General features: G+C 35.5%; 1 protein-coding gene across 1 annotated transcript in view; it reads left to right on the plus strand.

Moving 5' to 3' along the window:
• Lama2 (laminin subunit alpha 2) overlaps positions 1 to 26549 on the plus strand; it is a 586091-nt gene that overhangs the window by 142009 nt on the left and 417533 nt on the right. Inside the window, exon 3 of the mRNA XM_050138074.1 lies at positions 6171 to 6283. Coding sequence (XP_049994031.1) covers positions 6171 to 6283 — 113 coding nt within the window. The remainder of the gene's footprint in view (positions 1 to 6170; positions 6284 to 26549) is intronic.

The raw sequence follows: 26549 nt of genomic DNA on the forward strand, positions 1-26549 counted from the left end.
TAAAGAATTTGTATGATAAAATGTAACTATTTAAAAATAATTTAGAGATGAAGACTGACTTACAGATACATTTTAGAAAATAATATGTCTGTATCTATACTGGTTGCCTAGAAAAGAGATTAGTAGAGTAATAATGGTAATTGAGATAATGTTGAAAATATAATTAGACAATTTTCTCATTTTTTCAGTTTTATTCACACATTGTCTTTAAATACAGTTTTAGGTTTCCAGTTAAATAAAGAACAAAGTATCAAGGTTTCACAAATATCCACCTCCTCAGCATATGTGTGGCCTCCTCCATAGCCTTGCAATCTTCATTATCCCCACTGTCTAAAGTGCTAATTTACACTGTTGAACCTATATCAACACATCATCATCCAACTGTCACAGTTTACATTGGGTCTCACTTTTAGCAGTGTACAGTATAGGTTTGGACAAATATATAACATTATTTTGCCATATTTTAATACTAAGGAAAATACTAAGGAGAATAGATTAATTGAGCTATTCTTAATAGAAGGGAAGGAAAGAAGAGAGAGAGAGAGAGAGAGAGAGAGAGAGAGAGAGAAGTAGCTAAATGACTTTATATCAAATTTAAAGATATTTAAAAATTGGATATAATAAATCCATACATATGAATGTATGGACACTTATATGAACAATATTACTGATATTGTAAATCCAGGGTCTTTGAAAAGTTAAGGTATTTCATAGAGGGAATCCACAAAAAAACTTTCATATCTTTTTGTGACTCTGGTGTATGCATGGAATTGGGCAGTGTTAAACACAGCTTGGGTTTGGCTCCCTCTGGATTGGTATGCTAACAGCCCAGAACCAATGCCAGAGCCCTGAAGAAGCTTCACTAGGTAAGAAAATTACTTTGGATAATCAAGGCTGGTGAGGAAGAAAACTATTTCAAGCCAAGTAATCAGGAGAATGTGATACCAAGTGAAGAGAAAAGAGGGTGTTATTCGTGGTGCAGATACCGAGTGGGGTAAAAAGAGAAGCAGCAAATGTCTGGACGGACCCTCAAGGAGAAGGCAAAAACAGTAGAGAAAAAATACAGAGTAGTAGGGAAACTGAGACAAAAGCCAGAAAGTAAATGAAATTTTGGATAATAACTTGTACACTCACGGGGAATGAAAACGAGTTCTGTTGGACAGCAATCACCATCTATTCAGGGAATGGTTTCTCAGTTTTCACTAGGACATGGAAGCCTAGGATCCCAGACATGGTAGTAGGTGAATGATGGACATAATGTGGTGGGACTGTGTAGCTGTGTGCTTAGACTAGGATAGAAAAGAAGGAGAATTAGATAGATGAATGTGTTGACGTCACTATGATTATGCTTACATGAAATTTATTAAATATGAAATTGATGTATATTGCAGTCTAAGTATATTAAATAGACAAATATATTTAAATATGTAAATGTGTTATACACAACAGAGAAAGATGGAAGAGACTACTATCCTAGAAACAGTGATAACGATGCAAGTATGGGGTGGAAAAGAATTAAGTGGAGACTCTGGTTGGAGAAATGGATGACTCATTCTTGTCAGGCAGAGTCACTGATCCCCCCTGTCACCTGTCTGCTTTAGGGTTCTGTGTTTGGGGTCTCCTGCATCTCAGTGAAAGAAACTCATGTTTTGATGTAGACATACAAAGTTTTTCATATCAAAGCCAAAACTAGTTCCTTCAATGAAGCGTGGTGCATTGGAGGAGAGCTCAGATTTCTGTTTGCTCACTTGGAGTCTCTTAAACTTGTCACAGCCTGCATTTACTTTGTGTTATTTTTAAGTGTGAGCTGCTTCATTACATTTCAAAATCAATTTTGATTCTGGAAACACAGAAAGAATAAACTATGACGGGAATAAAAATTTGGCAATAAATACTTGAGTAAAAGTTGTAGTAACAAATGAAAACTTTCCACAAATTCAGGGGCCCTCCAGGATAAACCCGTAAGGTCTGCATTTAATCACCATGCAAAGAAAATGAAATGAACTTTCTGGCTGTTAGTAATTTGTTTTTCTTAATTAAAACACAAACAGTTTGAGAAGATTATATAATGATTCCCCAGCCAGTTTTCAAGTGTAGTTGGCTCTTTCTTTGATTTGAATAGTTTATCCTTTTTGAGGAAATAATGTTTCTATATTTTTTAAATAAAGGAACTCCCGCCAACAAGTCATCAGTATTTGCAATTAATTATGATTATTAAAGTGGGAATTATGGCTAGTTGTTGATACATATTCTCATCTTTTTTCCTGGCTGAGTCTCATTTCAATTTGACTTGAGGTAGCAGATATCAAAATTTTCAGAAAAACAGATTTTCTTGGCAATTACCAAAAAACCTATGAATTCTGTTAGAATCATGTCTGCCTGTGTGCTTTGCTTCAACACATGAGAACAACAACAGCAAAAAGAATTAGGAAGATGTCGGAATATTTTCTATATCTGTTTTTCTGTAAGGGCAATGACAATAAGACTTCATGTACTGCTCTGATTCCTAATGTGCTGATTTCTGCATTTGCTCAACTACCAGAGACATTTGTTGATAATTAGTTGTGCTTCAGTGGATTGCTGTTTTTATAAAGTGACATTGTACCTGACTCCAACAGAATTCAACTGGCATGAATTATTAAATATATTCGTCAATTTTACTTTAGGTATTGAAACAGGATGCCTCATCCCAATGAGCTACTGATGTGATAAGACTTGGTTCAAAGTAAAGTCCAAGGAGCACCAGAGCTGCACTGAATTTCCAGTGGCAATGCTTTATTACCATTCTGTCCTTTATTATATGTTTAGATGAATATATAAACATCAGAATCTAAGTTCATGTTTAGTTGAAAATAATATAGAAGACCCAAATAGATAAAATTAACATCAAAATTTTTACTAACTGAAAATGACAAATTTAGTAAGCATCCTTTCATGTATGTGTGCATTGAATATTCATGTGTTTATGTGTCCTGTTGCATGTGAAAAGGACAGAGGCTAACCATGAGTGTTGGTCCTTAGGCACTCTCCATCTCTGATTTTGAAGCAGGGCCTATCATTTGCTTGGAGCTTGTCAAATAAGCTATATTGGGTGGGCAGTGAGCTCCAAGTATTCTCCTGGAAGAAGATCCAAAATGTAGCAGGGCTCTGAGATATTAGGATAATTCTTTCACTGTCCTGAGAGCACACATATCCCATACTCTGCTGCCTGGGGATAATCATGACCACAAAATATTGTGTTGCTGATATTTTTATCTTCAACTTTTATTAGGTTTAATTTGTCTGCAAGATTCATAACAATGCACATTTTTAACGGGCTTATCATTTATTTCAGTACTATACAAATATGTTCCTCATAGTAGTAACACATGTGGGCAGATCCCTGAAGAAAGGGATCCCACTCAAATGATTTCACTGATCAATTATAATAAGAGCAATGAATGCAGTGCTCCAATGTCTTTATAAAAGTAAAAAGGATAAATTTAACAAATTTTACTTAATTCGATATTCTTGTTTTATTTAAAGATAATTGTAGGTTTCTAAATGTCCATTAATTTATGAATAAATTTTGAATTCATGGTACACTGAATGATGGTATAGACTCAAGATTACTATTATTTATAAAACTGAGGGGAGAATTCCTGTATTAACTTCCCAAATATATTACACACATTTTTTTTTCTGATTTTACATTTCTCTTGGAAGTTGAGTATCTAAAAATATGCTGTTGTGGGTGAGTTTTTACTATCCATCTTTTAGGCATAAAATGGAATTTAAGTGATCTGTTCATAGTCAGTTAAGTACTAAATAGTGGAGTCAAGAAATAGCTGGCATCAAATATGCCTGCTCTTTATACCCCAAGTCTTGTAGTCTTTCCTCCCATATCAGACAGAATACATGTCCGAGCTCTTGGATTCTGCTGACAAATTAAGAGGATAGGGTTGATCCTCATATTGGCAAAATTTGTTCACTCGTTAGGGGTATTCCTTCAACTTAAAATAAGGATTGTGTAGGGTTCTGTAGAACAGCGCTGAACAAATGAATATATAGAAAGGGCCAGAGAGGCCAACGATGGCTATTTTCACATGGAAGAAGCTAAGAACAAAGTAGCTCAGTTCTAAAAACTGTGTCATTCAACAATCCTAACATGGTGTTGAGGTCCTGGGGGATTTCTGCAGAGCCACTGATCTTCCATGCATGTTGGAAACCTGAAAAGTCTGGATTCTGAGATGAGCAAAGAAAAGCAGTAAAGGCAGCAACAGAGTTGATGAACTTTCTAGAGAGATGTGAAGGCAAAACACATAAAGTTTTTCTCTTGGAACTCCTTTTGTCTAGGCTAAAACTGGAATGTGCATCCATGGTTTTGAACAGGTATGTCAGCAGTTGTCTGTTATTTGATTCCAAATCCAGTTAGGCTGAGAACCCAATCAACTACCACACTTTAACTCTGAATATTTTCTGAGACAATTCATTTTGTTCAAGTCCCCAAGACTAGTACTGCAGTGCACACTTATACCAGAATGAACAGCAAGATAACAGGGTAGCAGAGTGATGTGGGATTCCCCTCTCTAGGCTGTGAATACCATTGGCAAATAAAGAAACTGCCTTGGCCTGTTGATAGGGCAGAACTTAGGTAGGTGGGGAAAACTAAACTAAATGCTGGGAGAAAGGAGGCAGAGTCAGAGAGAAGACATGTAGCCCCTGCTGGAGAGAGATGCTGGATGGAACTTTACTGGGTAAGCCACAATTACAGATATACAAATTAATAGAGTTAAGTTAGGTTAGGATATGAGTTAGCCTGAAATACGCTTAAGCTATTGGCCAAACATTATTGCAAATAATATGCTTTCTGTGTGATTATTTTGGGTCTGAGCTGCTGGGTGGCCTGAAAACAAATTAACAGCCTTACCACAACAGCAGAGAATCTCACCAACACTTGGTGAACATTGCAGAGGGCAGATGTGGTAGCTCCTGCATGAGGTCTGAGGGACTTAGACAGCATTGAGAACAGAAACAGAAACACAGCTTCCACTCTTGCCATCCTCAGCCAGATGTGCTCCGTGCATATTTAGAGAAAAGATCTAGAACTTGTGAAATATGAGAAAAGTTTCCAACACAGCCAAAAATGTAACAAGGCTGTGATATGTGGGGATATTTCTGTTCTGAGATCTGTGTGATGAATTCGAAGGCAGAAGAATCTTAGAGCTCCTGGCTCCGAAGGAAAAAGCTGTAATGCAAGAGTCATGGTTAAAGGAATGGCTCACACGTCCTTCCTCGTCTCCAGTCTCTCTTTGTACCCCACAAACAGTTCTGTCTGGATTGAGCTCAGGAGGGAAAGCCTGTGCTTGGTTAGTATATTGGAGTTTCATGGGCCATTGCAAATGTTCATTCGATTCCTTTCTGGAATGGCCAAGTGAATGTTGGCAAGAGGGTTAGGGGAATCTCACGGTATAGTTCTAAATTATGGTAGGAAGGTGGCAAGTTAAAGACTTGTTACAAAAGAAAATCTCACAGGCAGGAAAAGGTATTATTTTATATTAAAGCCACATACATACTGGATTGTTTGTATCTCAGAAGTAAAAAATGTGTGTGAACAAGCAATGTTCAAGCATTTTTTCCAACAGGAGAGTTTACTTTATCAAGTGATCAGCACACTAGTTGAATTTCTGTACGATATCTTTGCACTTTGTTTTTGGAAGTATCTTTAAGGCTTTCTGTTTTATTTATTTTTTTAAAGATTTATTTATTTATTATATATACAATGCCCTACCTCCATGTATGCCCGCATGCCAGAGGAGGGCGCCAGATCTCATTACAGATGGTTGTGAGCTACCATGTGGTTGCTGGGAACTGAACTCAGGACCTTTGGAAGAGCAGCCGGTTCTCTTAACCACTGAGCCATCTCTCCAGCCCCCAGGCTTTCTGTTTTAGATGGTGGTCAGCATTCAGTACCTTCTGTAGCCTAGACATGTCACCATTTCCTGCCATATTGTGTAAAACTATGAAACCACAGAGATGTGTCAGAGATAAAAATTGCTTTTTTAAATGATTGTTATCTGCAGGTTTGGTCTACCTCCACATCTTGGTTTTACTTTTTTTTTTTTTTAAAGAGACAGCTATAAACTCATTATCTGGTCTTTTCTTTCCCCCCTCTGCTGCCGACACCACAGAGAGACATCCGATCACAAATGCTATCGATGGCAAGAACACATGGTGGCAGAGTCCCAGTATCAAGAATGGAGTCGAATACCATTATGTGACAATTACTCTGGATTTACAGCAGGTAGAGTACCTCTTGTCATTTTCCGCTTTTGAAATTATACCCTGCATCTGCTATTTGTTTAGTTAACAATTTTTAGATGAAGAGATAAGCTTTCTTATCACTATTATTTTCTCAATATTGTGACAAAAGATCCTACCCATTTCCTGTATAGCCATTTATTGATGTTTGGCACTTACTTCTAAAACACAACTCGAATGGATCCATGCGGATGGTTTAGAAATGAATTAGAAGCCAACTGTCTCCTAAATAGTTGGGAGTAATGATAAAAATATGGATCGACAAAATTTTAAGTGAAGAAAATACAACAGTGCAGATTAAAACTTATAAAATAAACCTCTTGCTACCATGCTGCTGATAGTATGTGTACTTATAAGGCTCTTGAATAGCAGGCTCCTGAGTAAGTTGCTTCTCATTACTTAGAGTTGTGCAAGTTGTTACAGCTGATTCTCAAATTAAACTTGGATCACTAAATGAGATACTAGGCCTTGTAATTGTATAAAATTTATGTTGGGGGTTACAGTTTGTGTTGCGTAAGTCTACACACATTCCATTTCTTAACTTTCTTATTTTTCTTCATGATACTACATTCAGACTGAGTTTAGTAACCAATACTCATCACCATTCCCAAATTATTTAGGCTCATGTATGGATTTTTGATGGAATTTGAAAAGACATTCCTGTAATTTTTTCCCAACACACAATAAGATGGTACCATTGACCAGAGGTTAAGAAATGTTGAACTTGCTTAGATAGATTATTATTTAGCCTGTTTTTTTTTTCATTTTCTTGCATCATCATAGAAAAATCTTCCACCAGCACCTCTTGTGTGATATGGGAATGTGGTGAAGATGTTTAATGACACAGATGACACAGCGAGGCCATGGTTGTTGTGGGATGCCATGGTATGAGGAAGGAACCACCGGTAGACTAGATTGACACCAGACCCAAGAACTAACCATCTCTTCTCTAGGATCTTGGTCCTTCCTGGTGAGGCGCACTTATTCCTGAGCTATGCATGGCTGCTGGGAGAGTGAACAAACTAGCTAATCTCATGGTACATGCTCCTTTATTCCTCCCTCAAGGGACTCCATGGCACCCAAGCAACTGGATAAGAGTACGGTGCCAATGCTGCCGCTGAATAATTAGTGAACCCGAGTTTAATTCTACCCATTAGAAGAGTATTAGCCTTTAGTTAGTTCTTACTTCATAAGAAGTCTCAGAGCACTCTCTGGCCATGGGGTGCAAATGCCATCATGACATTTGTTAGGTCAGTTAATCTGTGGATGAATTTCCAGAGGTTCTTTTTTTCTGGGAATATACAGCTGGGACTTTTATTGATCCCAGCAGCCATGTGATCATTAAAATTCAACCTTTCCAATGAAGACAGAAACTGCAGTCCATTGACTCAGGTCTTTGCGCATGATAGGGAATCAATAGATAGTGAAGGTTTACTGTTCTCATTTATTCTCCCTTTATTTTTATTTTAGATTGCACATGGATCAAGAAAGTCAATTATTAGTATCGTGTGCACAGATTATTTAAACTTCCTATTGAGCTGGACCACAATATCATTTATTTGCTATTCAATGGTGCAACAGTTTTCCTTCTAATTTACAGCCATATGATGCGATCACAGGTTTAAACTTCATGCTCTATAGCAACTAATCTGTCATTAACTTAGCAAATCAGAGTTTACCTGAAAGTCATGTGCTTTCACTGAAGACAGGAATGTGTTCCTGTGTTTCATGTACTGATTTCCATATGAGCACATGATATCCTCAGAAAAAGGTGTTGTTTTCTGTGTTTATGTTTCCTGCTACGTAGTATAATAACCTTAAGCTGACTTGACATTCTAAAATATCTTCTATAGTTATGTCTTCAAAACAAGTGAGCATGGATATTTATAATAAAGGTTGACCCAATTCCGAACTCTGAATTCATCAAATTGAACTGGATCATCAACTATAGGCTCAAATGATCTGATAGTGTGGTACTCACCCATTTTCATATTTATGATTACTTTTCCCTACTTCCTAAAAATTAGCCTAATATATGCATTTAAGAGAAGGCAGATTCATATAGCCTATTTCATGAGGTAAGCACTCAATTCTACTTGACCCAAGATTTAACTTTAGTCAACTAATCATGTTCAAAATTAATCATGTTTTATAGCCAAGTTTTTTTTAATAGAATTCATTATACCAGAAAGTGTTTCACACTTTCATGTGACCTCTGTCTGTGGATTAACACAATTTAGAAGGTGTTCTAGTACCTACTCAGATACAGGATAGAGATGTAGAAGAGCATCTTTTAATGCAGGGACAACCAAGGAAATGTGGAAGTTCTTTACTATCTCATTTGCTCCTCCTAGCATCCATTGAGGCAGCTGTTGTTATTATTCCTATTTAATAGCTTTTAGAAGGTTTAACTCTGAGACATTTATTCTTCCAAATAATTAATATTTATCTCCTTAGAAAAACAGTACTACCAAGTGACTTTGCCTTTGTGTGGAGAACTTTAGTTATGGATCGCAAAGTTAAAAGCCCCTATTTTATAGTTGAAGAGCATATAGACTTAGAAAAGTGAACTGTCCTTCTCTACAAAGCTACTACCAGGCCGTGGTGTGGATCACACCTGAAGTGTTCAAATGCAAAATTAGAAGTATTCTAGAATGTTGTAGACCCGAACCTTTAGAGCTCATGAGGATCGTTGTTTTTTTAAATATATTTCTATAAATAGCTCAGGTTCAAGGAGTGGGAGTGACCACCTACAGTCTTCCTGGCTTCTATTGAGAGAGTTTTGCTAATGTCTGTGCTACTAAAGACAGATAGATTTCTCATCATCATGTTTCTAGCATGACATAATGTCTGCCTTTTTACACACATCCCAAAGGAATACCTTGTTAGTAAGCATCATACTAGCTATTGTTGCCTCAGACTCAAAGCAATGTTATTATAAAGAATAGGCTAATAACATTGGCTTTTCCTGACTCAGTGAAAGATTTATTTCTTATAATCCTGAGGTATACATACAAATCTTGGCAAGTACTAGTTACTTTGTTTATGTATTCTTGACTCTTCTGAAAAAGATTTTAATAAATTACTATTTTAAATATCAGGAGCAGTCATTGAAGTGGCTTGATCAAATCATCACCAATTACACTTAGAAGATTCTTTAATGTTTTAGCTTTCGAGATAAGCACTAAAACAATAAGACAATTTATTCATAAAAAGTAGATCCTTATTTTATAAACAGATTGTTTTCAGACATTTATTACTAAGGGATGTTAACATCTCCCAGTTCTGTTTACTCACAGCCTATCTCGAGCAAATGATTTAATCACACTGTGCTTTGCCACTGAGATTAGCAGAATAAATATTACATTGTTGCAAGAATATAGAATAATGATTATAGCAGTATAACAAATTCCATCTGGCAAGCATGGCTATTATTAGGATGTAGAATCAGCATAAACTCATGTAGAAACTGAGCTGTTCCACTGAAATATACAAAAAAAAAGCCCAACATCAGGATGATGAACAAAATTGTGTGGCAAGTTAGACGATCATAATGAATGCTCAAAAATTCACAGGATGTTCAAATATTTCTTTTGTGTCATTTTTCAAATGCCTTGTGACTATGCCATGATTTCCGATATTATTTTGTTATTTGTAATCTGAGTGCTTATTTTTTTGCTGTCCTTGGATTTGCTTAAGGGAAAAGCTGACTGATAAGTAATATAACACTGCAGTTGTTTTTTTTTAAATTTTGAACTTTCTTTTATATGAATGTGTGACTGATTTCCACAGAGGCTGGAAGAGGGCAGCAGAAATCCTGGAAATAGAAATATAAAAGGTTGTGAGCCATAATGTAGATGAAGGACTCAAACCAGTTTCTCTGGAAGAGTAGCCAGTGCTCTTAACTGCTGGTTCATCTCTCCTAGCAGATGCTGAAATGATTTTTTTTTTCATTTTCGAGACAGGATTTCTCCGTAGCTTTTTTTTTGATTTCTGTCCTGGAACTAGCTATTGTAGACCAGGCTGGCCTCGAACTCGCAGAGATCCGCCTGCCTCTGCCTCCTGAGTGCTGGGATTAAAGGCGTGCGCCACCACCGCCCGGGTGTGAAATGATGTTTTTAGTAGACTTTGTTAGCATGTATGAAAAGTCCTCCTCCTAGGCAATCCAGGAATTCTCTGGAGTTAGTTACACTCACATGCAGGCATCATTTCGTCCACTCACTGAAATGCATTGATTAAATGAGATTGTCTTAACAACTGTGGGGACCTTATGCTACATATTATTCATCTAAATATTTTATTCATTGACATTGTAGAGCTCTATTACATGAGACAGGCTAGCACTTTTTTAAAAAAGAAAGTTAATTTTGGAAAAGTATGGAATTAGTATTTCAAAGTATGTATCACTATATTTTGAGAATTTGTGTAACTGGAATAGAAGACATTGTTCCTAAAGCTTAGGTTATTTAATAGGATTGAGTCATTCTTCAACAGTAGTGCTTATAACTTTAGTGTGAGGGAATCTGCCCTCAGTGGGTACTTGTACACATGTACCTACTCCCTCCCCACACACACTCACAGGAAAAAAGATTAAAGTCAGTGTTCTTAAAAGTTAATTACTTTTTCATGTTAAATTATTTAAACATAAAGCAAAGAACACCAGCCCACAAATCCCAATCCCATAGACCCTAGACAACAATGAGGACCCTAAGAGAGATATACATAGATCTAATCTACATGGGAAGTAGAAAAAGACAAGATCTACTGAGTAAATTGGGAGCATGAAGACCTAGGGAGAGGGTTGAAGGGGAGGGGAGAGGCAGGGAGGGGAGCAGAGAAAAATATAGAGCTCAATAAAAATTAATAAAAAAATTATTTGTTAATACCTTTCTACATTCCCATGGCTCAAAGAAGTTCGGGAAATGTACCAATAATCAAAAATTAAGCAAAACTTTCCTGCAGAAATAATATGTTGAAAACGATATTTAAGAAAATTAAAAACAAATTGTGAGGTAAACATATAAAGACACCACAAAAAGGAAAAGGAATTCTAAAAGTGATCTGAATAGTGACAAATACCATGAAAAGGAACAAAAACTCTTTCAGCCAACTGCTGTTCCTCAAGGAAAAAACAAATTAATCCCTGAGTTAATAGAAGTCAGGAAATAATAAAAATCAGAGCAGAAATAATGAAACTGAAATGATCAACAAAATTAGACTTCAGAAAATATATTAACAATGTTAGCAGAACCTAGCTAGGTTATGGGGGGGAAGAAAAGATTCAAATGAGATAAAAAGTAAAAGAACAGATTACAATAGATAACATGTAAATTGAGCATATTTAAGATTATTGTAAAAAACAACTATCTATATACCAATAAATTGGAAAAGTCTAAAAGACCTGGATATATTCTTAGACAAGATATACTCCCAAAGCTAAGTCACAAAGAAATAGAAGAAAAAAACAACCAATGGTCCAAAAGAATAAGAGGATTAGTGGTAGGATATACCTTTAATCCAAGCACTTAGGGGACAGAGTCCACAGATCAAGTTACAGGACAGCCAAGGCTATACAGGGAAACACTGTCTCACTTGCCCCAAAAAGACAAAGGAAATTTACCTGCTAATAAATGTCTCTCAGAAAGAGCAGCAAGATGACTTACTGGATAAAAATGCTTTTCATGAAGCCAGAGGGCCTGAGTTCAGTCTCTAAGGCGCACATGGGGAAAGAAGGAACCTGACTCCCATAAGTTGTTCTCTAATCTCCACACACAAGTTTTCATACAAACATGTATATGCACTCACATGAGCAAACACATGTACAAATGTACACATGAACACAAACATACACAAAATTAAATAAAAACGAAAATGTTTTTTAAAGTCTCCCAGGACCTGATGGGTTGCTGAACTCTACTTAACATTTAAAGAAATGATGCCAGTCTTTCTTAAACCCTTTTCTAAAAGTAAAATCCTTTTTTAACACTCTGGAATGCATTTGTATGAGACCAGTAATATATTGATATTAAAGCTAGACAAAGACACAAAAAAATTACAAGTCAGTATCATTGTTGAACCTAAAATAAAAAGTTAGCAAGTTTAATACATTATCAATTTAAAATGATCATTCACCACAACCATGTAGAATTTGCTTTTTTTGCACAAGAACAAAGCAATACATGAAAGTCTTCCCATGTAATATAGCATAAAAACAGGATAAGGATAAAAATCATGGTTTTTAGTATATTGTATAGAAAATACATTTAACAAAACCCAAACTTCTTTTATGCTAAAATCTTTTTTTAAAAAAACTGACTATCAAAGGCATAAATATCTCCACAGTAAATTTCATGTTAGAAACACCCAACCTAACAATATTGTAACGGACTATCAAAGGCATGAGTGTCTACACAGTAAATTCCATGTACAGCATACCCATAGCTAACAACATTGCATTCCATAGTGAGCACATGAAGGAATTTCATGGTAGACCAGTAGCAAACCAAAGGTGCCCACTGGTACCACGTCCCTCATTATGGTACTAGACATCTTAGCTAGGGTAATTAGGGAAGAAAAAGAAATAAAACATCCAAATAAAAAATGTGAATTTTCTCAGTTTACAAATTATGTATTCTTATATACAGGGAATCTAAAGAATCTACCACATAGTTAAAACTAACAAAAAAGAAAAAAAATCGTTGAAATCATGTTACTATGCAATGTCAATAAACTATCCAAAGTAAATTGAGATGACATTACATAATTGTATAAGCAATGTAAAATGAAATAGGGATACATGCACATGAGGAAGAAAGTGTAGTGTTTCTACCCTATAATCTATAAAGCATAGATAAAAGAAATTGAAGAAGATGGAAATAAACACCGTCCATCTATTGTAGTTTCATGTGGCACAAGGAACAAATAAATCCCTTGGGGTTTTTCCTGCGATGGTCATGGAAGAGCTCCATCCTCATGGCCCCAGCACTTCCTGAAGGTTTTGCCTTGGAGTTAGGACACAAATATTCAGTTCACAGAAGGCATACATTAAATGTTCTCACCAATTCCCTTTCCAAACCTAGTCCAAAAGTCTGTTACTTTTTCTCTGTGTAAATCTATCTTATTTATAACATTGTTTGAGAAAGGCTCCAATTGTTGTAACTCTTTTGTAATCCAGTTGGAAACCACAGGCTATATTTAATAGTTTATCTGTTTTTGTTCTGTTATGGGTTGGCATTTTGTTTTTCCAAATGCTGAAAAAAATGGGGTGTAAGGTTGGGGACAGGAAAGACTGATATAAAGCTGCTGCAATGATAATTAAACAAGGGTCAACATATTAACTTGTTTAATTAGCAACAGAGATAGACATGAGTCTAGTGCCATCATGAAACACTATTTGTAGATGTATGTCCCTTGATAACAATGCTAACTGACAATTGGGGAAGTGCTCCTTTAAGTCACTGGATAATTGGATGAGTTTATAAGATGTAGGAACAATAGAACTTAGGGAAACAAGTCACTCTTAAAAAGGCTGTCAGAAAAGATCTGTTAACATTTATATCATAAGAACTTTGTAATGGGAAGACTGAATAAGACTTCTGAAAATAGACCAACTGAGGGTGATTTTCCCAGCTGTCTGATGGCTTCCACACACGAAAAATCTTTATTTCATCATTTTACTGGAGTCTTGTGTTACTTCATTTTATTCTTAGAATTTATGCTTGTACTTATTATATCTTACTGTATTTAGTCACACATGTCTTAGACTTGCAAATTTGGGCCATTATACATATATTGAGTATAATTACAATGCCTATTTATAGGTAGATATGATTTACTTTCATAAATATAGCTGCATGTTTCAGTTATAAGATGGAATATATGTGTTTTAATTCATAAATGGGACATGATTTTATGTTACCCTGGCTGTAAAATGTAAAAAAAATATCCCAAGAACAAACATAATAAGGCTAAGGAGACATTAGGAAGCCTTTCCTCCGACTCACCTATCACTTCTTGGTTAGTTCGTTGACCTTCACTAGATTTTCTCCTTTTGTGCTCCTCAGTTGGGTCACATATTAAATGTGACAGTGCCACTGCCTTATTAAGAGGATTGGTATGAGGAATAACTGATGATAAGGAGGCAATGGCCTCACATACTGCTGCATGTATAGTTGATATGCAGTAAATATTACTTCCTGGTCTTCTGTCCTAGAAATGTGTTGAGCAGAGAGCAACTAGGCTATAATATAGAGACATTAAACAAAATTTCGAGTAAGTTCAGAAACAGTTTAATTATTGAGACTATTTAAATTATGCATACATTTTATGTTGTATGCAAAATATTTTATTAAATATATTTAACTAAAATTTACATAGATAGGACCTGAAAAGTATCACTTTGTCATTGAAGCACTTTTATATTTTTTCATTTATTTGTTGCTATATATTCCAGATTGTTTGGTTTTAATCAAGAAGTAACCTTGTTAATCACTGACATATTCGTTATATGAACTTTATATGAATGGTTTTACTTTGCCTTATTTTGTTACCATTTACATAAATATTTTTCTATTCCTTTTTTGTTTTATTTTTGTTTTTGGTTTTTTGAGACAGGGTTTCTTTGTTTAATAGTTCTGACTGTCCTTGAACTTACTCTGTAGACCTTGTTGTCTTCAAACTCACTGAGATCTGCATGCCTCTACCTTCCATGTAATGGGATTAAAGATGTGCAACATCACAGCTGGCTTCTAGTCCTTTATTAATTCAAACACTTTGTCAATTTCTTTTTTGACTCATAACCATATATAATTGAGTTTTGAGGTTTTATTTTGTGTGGAACATATGCTTTTAAAATAGAACATGTTTCTTATATTTCTTTTATATACATATGAATAAAATATACAATATTTTTTCCAAAATAAATGCAAAAATGCCGAAAATTTAGTAAAAATTGAATATTTCCTATATGTACCTATCCAAATAGATATTATGTAGAATGAGATAATATGAAGATTAAATGATTTCTCTTGTTCTAGCTTACTCTCTACCTTCTTTATTAGTTACTTTTCTATTGCTGTGATAGACACCACAGCCAGAACAACTTACAGAAGAGAGTTAATTATGGCCTTACAGTTCTGGACGGTTAGAGTCCGTGATGGTGGACCCAAAGTGGCAAATAGCTGGAGCAACATTTGCCAACTTGCATCTAGAATTCAAGAGAGGCCATGGAGAGTGCACATGGCTTTGGGGACTGCAGAGCCCACCCCAAGTGATACACTTCCTCCTGCAAGGTTACATTTTCTAAGCCTTCCCCAAACATATCTACCATCTAGCATCCTCCAGCACTGCCAAGCTCAGATACCAGCCTTGGATAGACTCTTTGCCACTGAATGGCATTTGTAGACGCCTTTGTGAATGGTGTCTTTCTAGGGAGGAGAAAATTCCTAAGGGTTTTTCTTTCACAAGTTAGAAGCTTTACATGAGGGGGTATTGACATAAAGTCACTGTTCCCATAATCTCAATGCAGATTTAACCTTTTCTAATGTTACTGATCTCTTTAAGTATTATAGATTCTCTTCCAAGACAGGCCTTGAATCATGAGTGCCAGTTTTCTTTTCTTCTCCACACCATATATTTTGTATTTCTTTTATTGTAGACCTGTATAAAAGTAATAACTAGCAATCTTGTGGTAGAGTCAATATTAGGCTTTCTTGAAATCTTCTCTACCAAAAAAATTGATCCCTTGCTTTAAAATTTAGACTTAGGCAAGTTCTCAAGATAAGGACAGAAAGTACATTCTAGTCAAAATATCCAAAGGACAAATGATCTCCATTCTAGCTGGTAACATTGTTCATTCTGAAACTTTTTGAACTTGGCTTTCACAACCTACATAATTCTCAGCATTATTGTCTTCCAAGCTCCTACCAGAATGGCCTTGTAAATTTCATTCTGTCCCCCCCCAAAAAAAAAAGAGAAGGAAAGAAACATACATGGTCGTAGAATTTTAAGGATGTATAATTTAAAGAAACAAACCCCCTTTCTTCCTAAATAACCACCAAACTGCTCAGGTCACTGCAACAGTGAGGCCATTTGACTGATTTGACTATGCGATTTTCTCTGTGGTAGATTTTTAATTCACAGAATAGAAATCTGTAACTAATGCTTCTTCAGAATTTTCATTTCTATGTAAGTTTAGTACTTACTTGCATCTAGAATTTATTCATTCCATCTACAAATATATTGGCTTATAATTGATAATTGTAGGCTATTTTTATCTTTCAATTTTTTAAAAAAATAGTATTTCTCTTATACATTATCATATGTGTAACAGCATGATTCTTGAGAGCTTTCTAGTATTTATTATTTTGTCAGTATTTTCAAATAAATGTTAGCTTGGTTGATTTTAATCTCTTATCAGATCTATATGTTATCTTGAATGTTGAAAGGAGGACTGCTTGATTGTCCCAGCCACTTAGCCCCAAAATAATCACACAGAACCTGTATCAATCAAATGACTGCTTGGCTCAATCACTCTAGCTTCTCACTGGCTAACTCCCACATATTAATTTAACCCATTTCCATTAATCTGTGAATCACCACATGGCTGTGGCTTACTGGCTAAAGTTCTGGCATCTATGTCCCACAGTGGCTACATGGCTTTCCTCCACTCCATCCTTCTTTCTCCCAGAATTCACGTTACTTTTGCCTGCCTTGCTCTTACTGCCCTGCTCTGCTATAGGCTCAAAGAAGTCCTTTATTAACCAATGGTATTCACAGGATACAGAGGAAAATACAACCTCACCTCCCCTTTTCTGTTTAAATGAAAAGGGAGGTTCTAACTTTAACATAGTAAAATCACATATAACAAAACAAGCAAGAGTTAGTTACAGTATTTATATCTACTTTATATTTTATCATAACTAAGGAAAACTATATTATTGCCATCTATTCTTCAACTCCATCAAAGACTCCAGAAGGATATAATATTACTAAGTAAACAGAAGTGCATTATAAGCAACTTCTAAAACTCTAGAAATGACAGAGACATCTTGATGCATGGAAGTCACCCAAAGTTGTTCTGTACTGTTGTTCATCTTCAGCCTACAGGACCATAGTGTCCTGCAGAATGTTTGTCAGACTCTTTCATGAAGCAGGAACCCTGAAGGACAGTCTTATCTTTAGGGAAGTTCAGCAATCATTTCTCTGTGGGTCCTGTATGTCCAGTTTATGAAGCCATTTAGACAAGAGCAGTTTCTTTCCCAAATGGCTCACAAAATCCCTAAGTAGCCTCTTCAATGCCCATTTTTCTCTTGAAGTCGATTGGAACTGTGAGGAGCAGATGCAACTCATTTTCATAAGTCCTAAATTCTTAAAAACATTTTAAATGCCATATTCTGTAGTCTTTGAAAGGTTTGAAGAATACATATTATCAAAAATACATCTCTATACATCTAGAAAATCTAACTAACATAACTGTAAGCTTGACTACTATAGATGACTATCTATTAACTTATATTTCTTAATTATACATTACATTTTTAATGAACTGGACAAACAATACATTAATCAAGAGCAGAAAAATATATACAGTATAAGAAATTTAACCTTAAATTTGTATCAATAAACTAAGATCCATGACAATGTAAATCACTATTGCATATTCACTTTTAAATGTAAAGAAATATTTATAGACAATATTTGGGAATATGGGTGTAGTTCATCCAAACTTCTTCCTGCTGTTTATTGGGAGAAGTAATTTTTTAAGGGGTATTTAAGGCAACCTTTTAGGGGGTCTTAGTCCATCAAATCACAGGATCTCATCTTCCGTGGAAACAAAAGGAGAACCTCTTTTCCAAAACAACTTATCCTTAGACTCAAATTTTGAAATCAAGAAACCTTAAAAATATTTATGCTGGTTTTGCTTAGCAGCCTATGCAATGAAATGTCTCCCTGTACTTAGCTCATTTACAGTCAAAAAATTCAAAGAAAACACAATAATATACATTATCCAGACTCCATGTGTATAGCCCATCTTTATGTGGCTTATTTTCTTTTTACTTCTTTAATCTATGACTGTCTTTACTGTCTCTTTAACGACTTTACCTTTTTTATTTTAATACTTCTTTTTATAACTGTCTATATTCTCTTTCCTCTTTCTACCAAGCCTACATACAATTTTTAAACACACTGTGTCTCATTTAGAGGTCTGTTTCATCTGAATTTGTCTTATTGTATATCTGTAATTCTTTACTGTCCAGGAACACTTCTTAAAATGTTAAGTGCTTCTTAAAACCTAAGCTACAGCATTACTAGGGTATATATGGTATTTTCTGTTTGCCCTGCACAGTCCACCATAATAGAAGTCTATTCACTGCCTCTGCAAGCTGTTCCAAGCTTTGCCCAGTTCCAAGTAGACAGTCGGTCTATGTAGAGCCATTAAGCAATTCATAACATGCTGCTTACAGACCCCATTTAAATATTTGGTTTCCTGAAAGAGACAGAGGTCATGCTGGCAGCACAGCCCAGAAAGCCAGCATTTCAAAATGGTGCAGCTTTTTTCTACTGCTTCTGAGTCAGGAAAATCTCTCCTAAAGGAGCCATGCCTATGCTTGCTTCTAGCGAACAGAGCCTACCCAAGAAAATGCCATGCCACCACCATACCATGCTTAACTCTGTTCTTTTGTGTCTAGGATTTCTTTTTAAGCTTTCTCAGGTTTTACATGGATTTATCCCCACATTGAGCACCCATTTGTTGAAAGGAGGACTGCTTGTTCATTCTGGCCACTTAGCCCCAACATAATCGCATAGACACTGTATCAATCAAATCACTGCTTGGCTCATTAGGTTTAGCCTCTCACTGGCTACTCCCACATATTAATTAACCAATTTAAGTTTATCTGTAAATCACCACATGGCTGTTGCTTACCAGCTAAAGTTCTGGCACCTGTCTTCTGTGGGAGCTACATGGCTTCTCTCTATTCCACTCTTCTTTCTGCCAGCATTCATTTTACTTTTGTGCTGCCTTTTCTGCCCTGCTCTGCTATAGGCTCAAAGCAGTCCTTTATTAACCAATGGTATTCACAGCATATAGAGGGGAATCCCACATCAATTGAATACTGCTTTTATGTGGCCTGATTTTTACTTTATTTTATTTAATTTGTGTTTTATTTGTATCATTTTCCCCTACCTGCTTGTAATGGATAAATACACTACTAATAATTCATTTTTTCTTAGCATATTTGCAACTTATTTCAGAGTAAAATATTTGCCTCTACACAGATTTGGTTACCTTTTAATTTTGATAATGAATTTTCATTATCATTTATTTTAAAACATTTAAAATTTTGTATTGTAATTTTCTATGCCAATGATGTTTTTAAATGCTTTATATCTAAATTATAGAATATTTTCTATCTTATTAATGTTTTTCCTCACTTAGTTCCACTGTGGTATTAAGTTTTTGTTAGAGGCACAGCTCTTTTGAAATTAGTTTCTTTCAACTAATGTCATTGTCATTTTTGCATCAAGAATGATGGTTTCGCAGCTGTTGGCCTCAGAAAGTTATGTATGTTTTTGTTTCTGTATGAAGATACCAATGGAGACATCCTGACTGAGATTGGACCTTTACAAGCACATTGTGGTAGTCTTTGTGTTTGCTTTGGCAGTAGTCCCTTGCTTCTTTTACATAAATGTTTGTGTTAAATAGATACTCTTAGTCTTTTTGATGTCTTTTTGTATTACAGATGTATATGCTTTAAGCACCATGAATTTAATTTGATTCAGAATTAAATGATTCTGAAAATTCTTCCCTCAGATTGGACATTTATTTCACTTATATTGAATATTACAACTGATAATCAGATTTAAATGACAAAAGTTTCACCTGTATTTTGTTTGTGTTATCTTGTAATATTTTAATCTGGACTTTCCTTCTTTGGGAAAATTAATTGTTTTTCTTTGTCTAATCCAACAACGTATCCTTTGTTTACCTAGTATCCACATCTGGAACTGGGATAAAGCTTTGTATTAGAATGCTCAGCTTATTCACATGAGTGTTGGGGATTGAAGCTCAGGTCCTCATTCTTACACCACAAATACTTTATTTGCTGGGCAATATCTCCTGCTTCTCATTTTTTTATACTAAAGAAAACATATTGGCAAGAACATTCTACAATTTTCTTTGCCTGTGATGTGTTTATTTTTGATGCTTATTTTTTGTTGAATATAGAATTTTTAATGGGAAGTAATTTTTTTCTAGCCTCCTGGTTTTCATGATTTCTGCTCAAACTTCAGAAACAGTTCTTACTGTTGCTGTCTTTGAAATACTCTTTTTTTATCCTGTTCTTTTATTATTATCATTTTATCTGCAGTATTCAGAAGTCTCTTTTGATGTACCTGGGAGTGATTTATAAAATTTATTTATTTATTTGCTATTATGGTATATGTGCATGCACAATGTATGTTCAGGAGAGCATGCCATGGCAAATGCTCAGAGGTCAGAGGGTGACTTTGTGGAGTCAGTTCTTTCTGTCTCCCTTTAGGCAGGTTCCAAGGACTGGACTCAGGTTGCCGGACTTGCCATATAAATGCCTCTAGTCTTACGTCAACTTTCTCAATTGCCCAAGATACTTTTTATTTTATAATTTTGTATTAGAAAAATGTCCTGGAATTCAAAAACATCTGAATTATGTGAGTTAATAGTTTTCATTAGTTTGGGGGAATTCCCAACGATTATTTTCGCAAATATCATTTTTTTTTTCTATTTTTACTTACACTTTAGGTTGCTAATGGTGGATATTATACTTTATATTATTTTTATCCTTTTGTTTTGGGGCATCTTCTTTATACACATTTTCAGGTGATGTGTTTTTCCGATTATGTCTTTATCATCATGGTGGGTTCAGTCCTCTGTTGAGCATACTAGACTCATTTCATTCATTATGTTTATCTGTTCATAAGCATCCACTTAAGAGTATTAAAATAAATTTGAGGTATTTTCCCAAGTGACAATCTACAGAATATTAATTAGTTATCTACTTATTATATCTTGTAAGCATAACCCTTGAAGTACCTGAAGACTGTGAATCATCTTTCCCCTATTTTTAATTAACTCACTGGTGAATTGCATGTTGAATTTAAATTCAATACTCCTTGTCTGAGAATCCTTATGAAGTCGGGCTAATGTTGTTTTCTCTTGAAAGGATTTATTTGCATCTTCACAAGAGCTAGAGAGGGATCATGTAACCTTTATTCAAGGAATAGTTTACATCATCTGTAATCTGTGCAGGCGGGACCTGTAGTGGCTTTCTCTAGTTGACATTTGTTCTGGAGGCAGAACTGAGAGCTCAGTTTACTGGCCAGAGCCATTCCTGCTTGACTGACCTGTAAATCCAATTTCATATTCCCCCAGGTTTCTGAAAATGTCTAATGGTCAGCTTAGCTCTTCATTACTCATGGGTCACAATTTGCATGCTCATTGTCTCTCAGTCCTTCACCTCTTAACATTTGCCAAATCTCTCAAAGCCAATGCTGAAATGAAGCCTTTACCCCATTTCTCCATGGATTATCATCTGTCAAGTCTTAGCTGAGGTTGTATCCCTGAAGTCCAGTGTGGAGTTTCTTGTCTGTGCATCTGTGGCACAATCCAGGCAGGAGCTTTTTTCCCTTGACCCCCTGTTCACCTTTCAACAATCCTGAAGAAAATACTAGTTCTTGTAGGTCTTCTGCCCTTTGTTCAAGTTTGGCAATTTCAGTAATTTCTCAACACCATCAACCAGCTGGTCTTTGAACTTATTCACTTTTTATATTTCTTGTTTTGGGGGAAGTGAAAAAAAACAATAAAGCATATGAATAACAAAGTTTTAAAAACAAATGCTAAAACATGGTATGGAATAATTAAAATATCAGTCATGATAATGAAGCATGTTATTATTGAAATATTTTGAGAAAATAAGAAAGAATATTTAAAATTATGACTTCACAGATACTGTGGGAAAAGTGAGATTGTTTTCTAAAGTACTTTAAATAGATGCTGTATTCCAGAGGAATGATAATGCCCTTTGTTTCCTTTGGTGTTTTCCCTGAATAATACTTAAAGAAAATAACTAAGCTGATTCCATGTCTCTAATCCCAGAACCTAGAAGGTTGAAGAAGATCAGTTGTAAGTGTGAGGTTGGGTTAGGATATATAAACAGTGTGAAGGCCATCTAGATTACAGAATAACATCCTATCTAGCAAAAACAATTAACAACAACATGCCTGAAAAATCTTTATTGAAGAGATAATGGTTGGTATTAGTAGTCCAGACATAAGGTCTGGACATAAAGGAGACAGAGAATGTAAAATTATTTTTGAATACTCTGTCTAAGGGTGGAAAGTTAAGTAAAAATTTAGAACAGTGAGAACCTTAAGAAGGGAGCTAGCTAAAGCATCAAGACGCTTATAAAGACTGATGAGACTCTTCCTTTGTGCATTTCATCTGTGAAGTCTTGAACAGGTGCCATTGGAGCTGAGAATTTAGTTCAGAAATTACTAATCACAGAGAAGGCTGAGTACATTTGTTTCTAACAGAAAGAAAGGAAAGATGACAGATGTTTTTGGAGCACAGAGGTCAAAGGAGAAGGTGGTGTGAGATGATCTTGGAAAAATGGCTCTGTCTGTTGAGCCACAGCGGGGAGCAATCAGTCACCAGAAGGACATTAGGTTTTTCTGGAGAATTATGAGATACTGACCATTGAGATTTGAGCAAGAAGTAACCTAAATTCCTTTATTTTATTAGCATTATTGTGGGAGGAGGAATGGTTAACTGAATAGCTGTTAGATCACTGCTGTTTCCTGGCAATGAGGTGACAGAGAAATGGCAGTGGCAGAGCAGAAAAAGCTGCAATGGAGTTTATGAAGGAGGTTATGTGATTAGATTTAATGGTGGTAGAATCCAGAAGGAAGGAGGGAATATTGACCCCATAGGCTGCTGGCCTGAGAAGTTCATCTTACCATGATAATGTTATAGACCAAGAAGGAGGTAGTATTAGGATTATATTGGGTGGAAATTCAGATTTTGGTTAACTTTTTGTTTGAAATGTTCATTTATTATCTATGTAGAAATAGTCAAGAGACACTTGCACATCAGGGAGAGAGTGCAATGAGGCAAACATTGAGATCATGTGGCTAAAGATTCACAACGGAAGTTTAGAGGTAAAAGGAGAGAAAGGCTGAATGGTAGGCATTTTTAAGCATTGGAGGTGACAGGTAAACTATATCAAGAGGAAACTGAAGTGTTGAGAGAGATAAGCCTATGGCCCGGGTATCAGAAACACCATGGTGCCAAAAAAAAAAAAAAAAAGAGCAGGTAGCAACCCCCCCCAATAGTTCAATGAGCAATATCTGAGTTCTTTTTGTTGTGCATGTCTTTCTTCTTCTTCTTCTTCTTCTTCTTCTTCTTCTTCTTCTTCTTCTTCTTCTTCTTCTTCTTCTTCTTCTTCTTCTTCTTCTTCTTCTTCTTCTTCNTCCTCCTCCTCCTCCTCCTCCTCCTCCTCCTCCTCCTCCTCCTCCTCCTTCTTCTTCTTCTTCTTCTTCTTCTTCTTCTTCTTCACAAAATGACTACTAACAATGAGATGTAATTTGGAAACTGTTAAAACATAATGCCATCTACTAGAGACCAGTTTAATTATTTGAACACACAAATGTTTACAGTGCAATTTTTCAGTTAAGGTAGTAGCCAATGAAATCATGCAGAATAAAACAGAAATGATAACATCTTTGCTTATTAGCCAGATTGTGTCTAAATATTCAAAGTAATATATGACTTTGTCAAAATAACTCACTTTTGTTTATTTTACAAATATTTTAACGCAGCGCTACTGCCAAGTTGGCTGTGGGAAGCTGATTTCAGATTAATATCAAATAGTGGATACAATGAACACAGACAAGGAAATTTGGTAGAAGTCAGGAAATCAGTGCAAATTCCAAAGAGCAAATGCTTCTAGGCAGGGAGTCATCATTATTATTCTTACATAAGAAATTGTGTTCAGGGGCTGAAGATGGCTTTTTTAGGTGAAGTGCTTCATTTGAGTTATGAGTTCTATCCTGACCCAGCCATAGAGGCATGTGTTTGTAATCTGTGCATAAAGCATGTAGAAACACGAAGATTCTAAAGCTCAGCTCACTAACAAGCTCCATGTTAAGGGAGAAACCCTGTCTGAAAAATAAGTTGAAGAGATATTTAAAAGATGCTTGATGTGGAACTCTTGTCTCCACATGCATGAATATAAATTCAAATATATCCTCACACACACAGAAATATGCACACATGCATATGGTAGACACACAGACAGACAGAGACAGAGAGACTCACAGAAAGAGAGAGAGAGAGAGAGAGAGAGAGAGAGAGAATGTCAGGATCAAAGCAGAGGATAATAGAAACATTCCTCAGAACATAGTATGTTATTTATTAAGCTGTCTATGTTTGTAATATTTACTTATTACATTATGAAACCTTTCAGTACGGGTTAGAATACATGATTTTTCTAAGTAATAATGATTAAGTCAAAATTAAGTTTCAATTGATACCATTTTCAAGAAATTCATAGAAACTAGTGTACTTATTTAGTAAAGCTGGAAATACAGAAGGGCTATAAAGTAAAATACAGAAATTAAGTCATAGAAAAAGAAAATGAATGTTATTTGCCTAGTAATTTTTGAATATGTTTAAGAAAATTAAGATAGCGACATCATATTTTAATTAGTTCATAAAACAATTAACAAAATAGTTAATTTTGTTATTGTTCATAGAATTAGATTTTTCGTTTTTTTAAATAAATAGGTTACATCTTGGCATTATTATTAATGTACACCTGTCAGCGTATCAGATTTCAGAAGGTCTTGCTGCCATGTGACATGTGTATCTATACAAATATGAGTTATGTGTTGAGACAGGAAATGAACCACGAAGCCATTGTCCTCTACTAGTCTTCATGGTAGCAGATAGTGCATGGCACGTACCACCTCTTCTAATTTCCTTGATGGTCCTGTGAAAAAAATACTCTGGCCAGAAGCAACTTAGGAGAGAAAGGGCTTATGCAGTTTACACCCTAGGTTACAGCTATAACGAATGCCTACAAGCATGCTTGTTTTCTCTCTTTTATAGTGGTGGAAGGGAGTCACTCACCCTGAGCTGGCTGCTCTCATATCAGCTAACATTTGTAATCAAGACCGCTCCTCCACAGCTATGTCCACAGGAAGAGCCAATGTAGACGGCCCCTCACTCTCACCTGTCACTCTCTTTCTAGATGGCTCTAGCCTGTGTTGACATCTGAAACTAAAGCTAACCATAGAGCGACAAGTGAACATTTTTAGAAGGGAGACTTCTGAACACACTAATGACACAGTTCCTATTTCTTTCATTACCAGTTCATATGGCATGCCATATTTATTTTTTTTTCTGAAGAGTATTCTCATACCATCAAGATAACTGCATGGAAAAAATTGAAAAATCATACTTAAATTTTATTTTAAAAAGAAATCTGGGTTTGAAGTACAGGAGGATAGACAGAGTACAAGGTTTCTAGGTAGTGAAAACTCTCTTGTTGCTACAATGAGAAATACGTGATTGCATAGAATGGACCCTGATAGAATATGGGTGTAGGATGGTTATGATATGTAGTGAAGGATATGTAGTGTAGGATGGTTATGATATGTATTACTTTCAAGGGAAGTTCTTTTTGTGTAAGAACCTTTACTTATAAAATCAGACATATTTTAAAAAATATTCTTACTATCTCTTAGTTTTTCTGTGAACCTAACAATGCCTTTATTTATTTTGTCAGATCTTTATAAGACAAAAAAATGTTCCATGTTTCTCACTAAACTTTTTTTTGTTTGCGATTAGCATTTTCAACTCAGAAAGTATTTAGCATTTTGAGTGATATTTTCACTCACCATCAGCTTCTCTGTGTTTGCTCTAATGGTTCTCTTTGTAAACCACTGCAACCATGACGAAAATATGATAAACAATTTGTACTACAAACTTGGTCGTCATGATCACCGTATGCGTAAGTTCAATGACATCTAGGAGACTCGTGTTGCTGTAGGAGCCATAACACCATCTGCATTTTTATCTGGCCAAACTTGACACGCAGAACTTGTTAAATGAAAACTCCCCATTTCACCTCTGGCTCTGTCAAACAGCATTTCCCTTCCATGGTATGAATGTGGTTACACTAAGTACCACATGTGGGTCGAATTATACAGTG

Source organism: Alexandromys fortis, unplaced genomic scaffold (genome assembly GCF_014885135.2).
Source record: "Alexandromys fortis isolate MF-2015 unplaced genomic scaffold, M_Fortis_MF-2015_v1.1 scaffold_14, whole genome shotgun sequence".
In the NCBI taxonomy this organism is placed as follows: domain Eukaryota; kingdom Metazoa; phylum Chordata; class Mammalia; order Rodentia; family Cricetidae; genus Alexandromys; species Alexandromys fortis.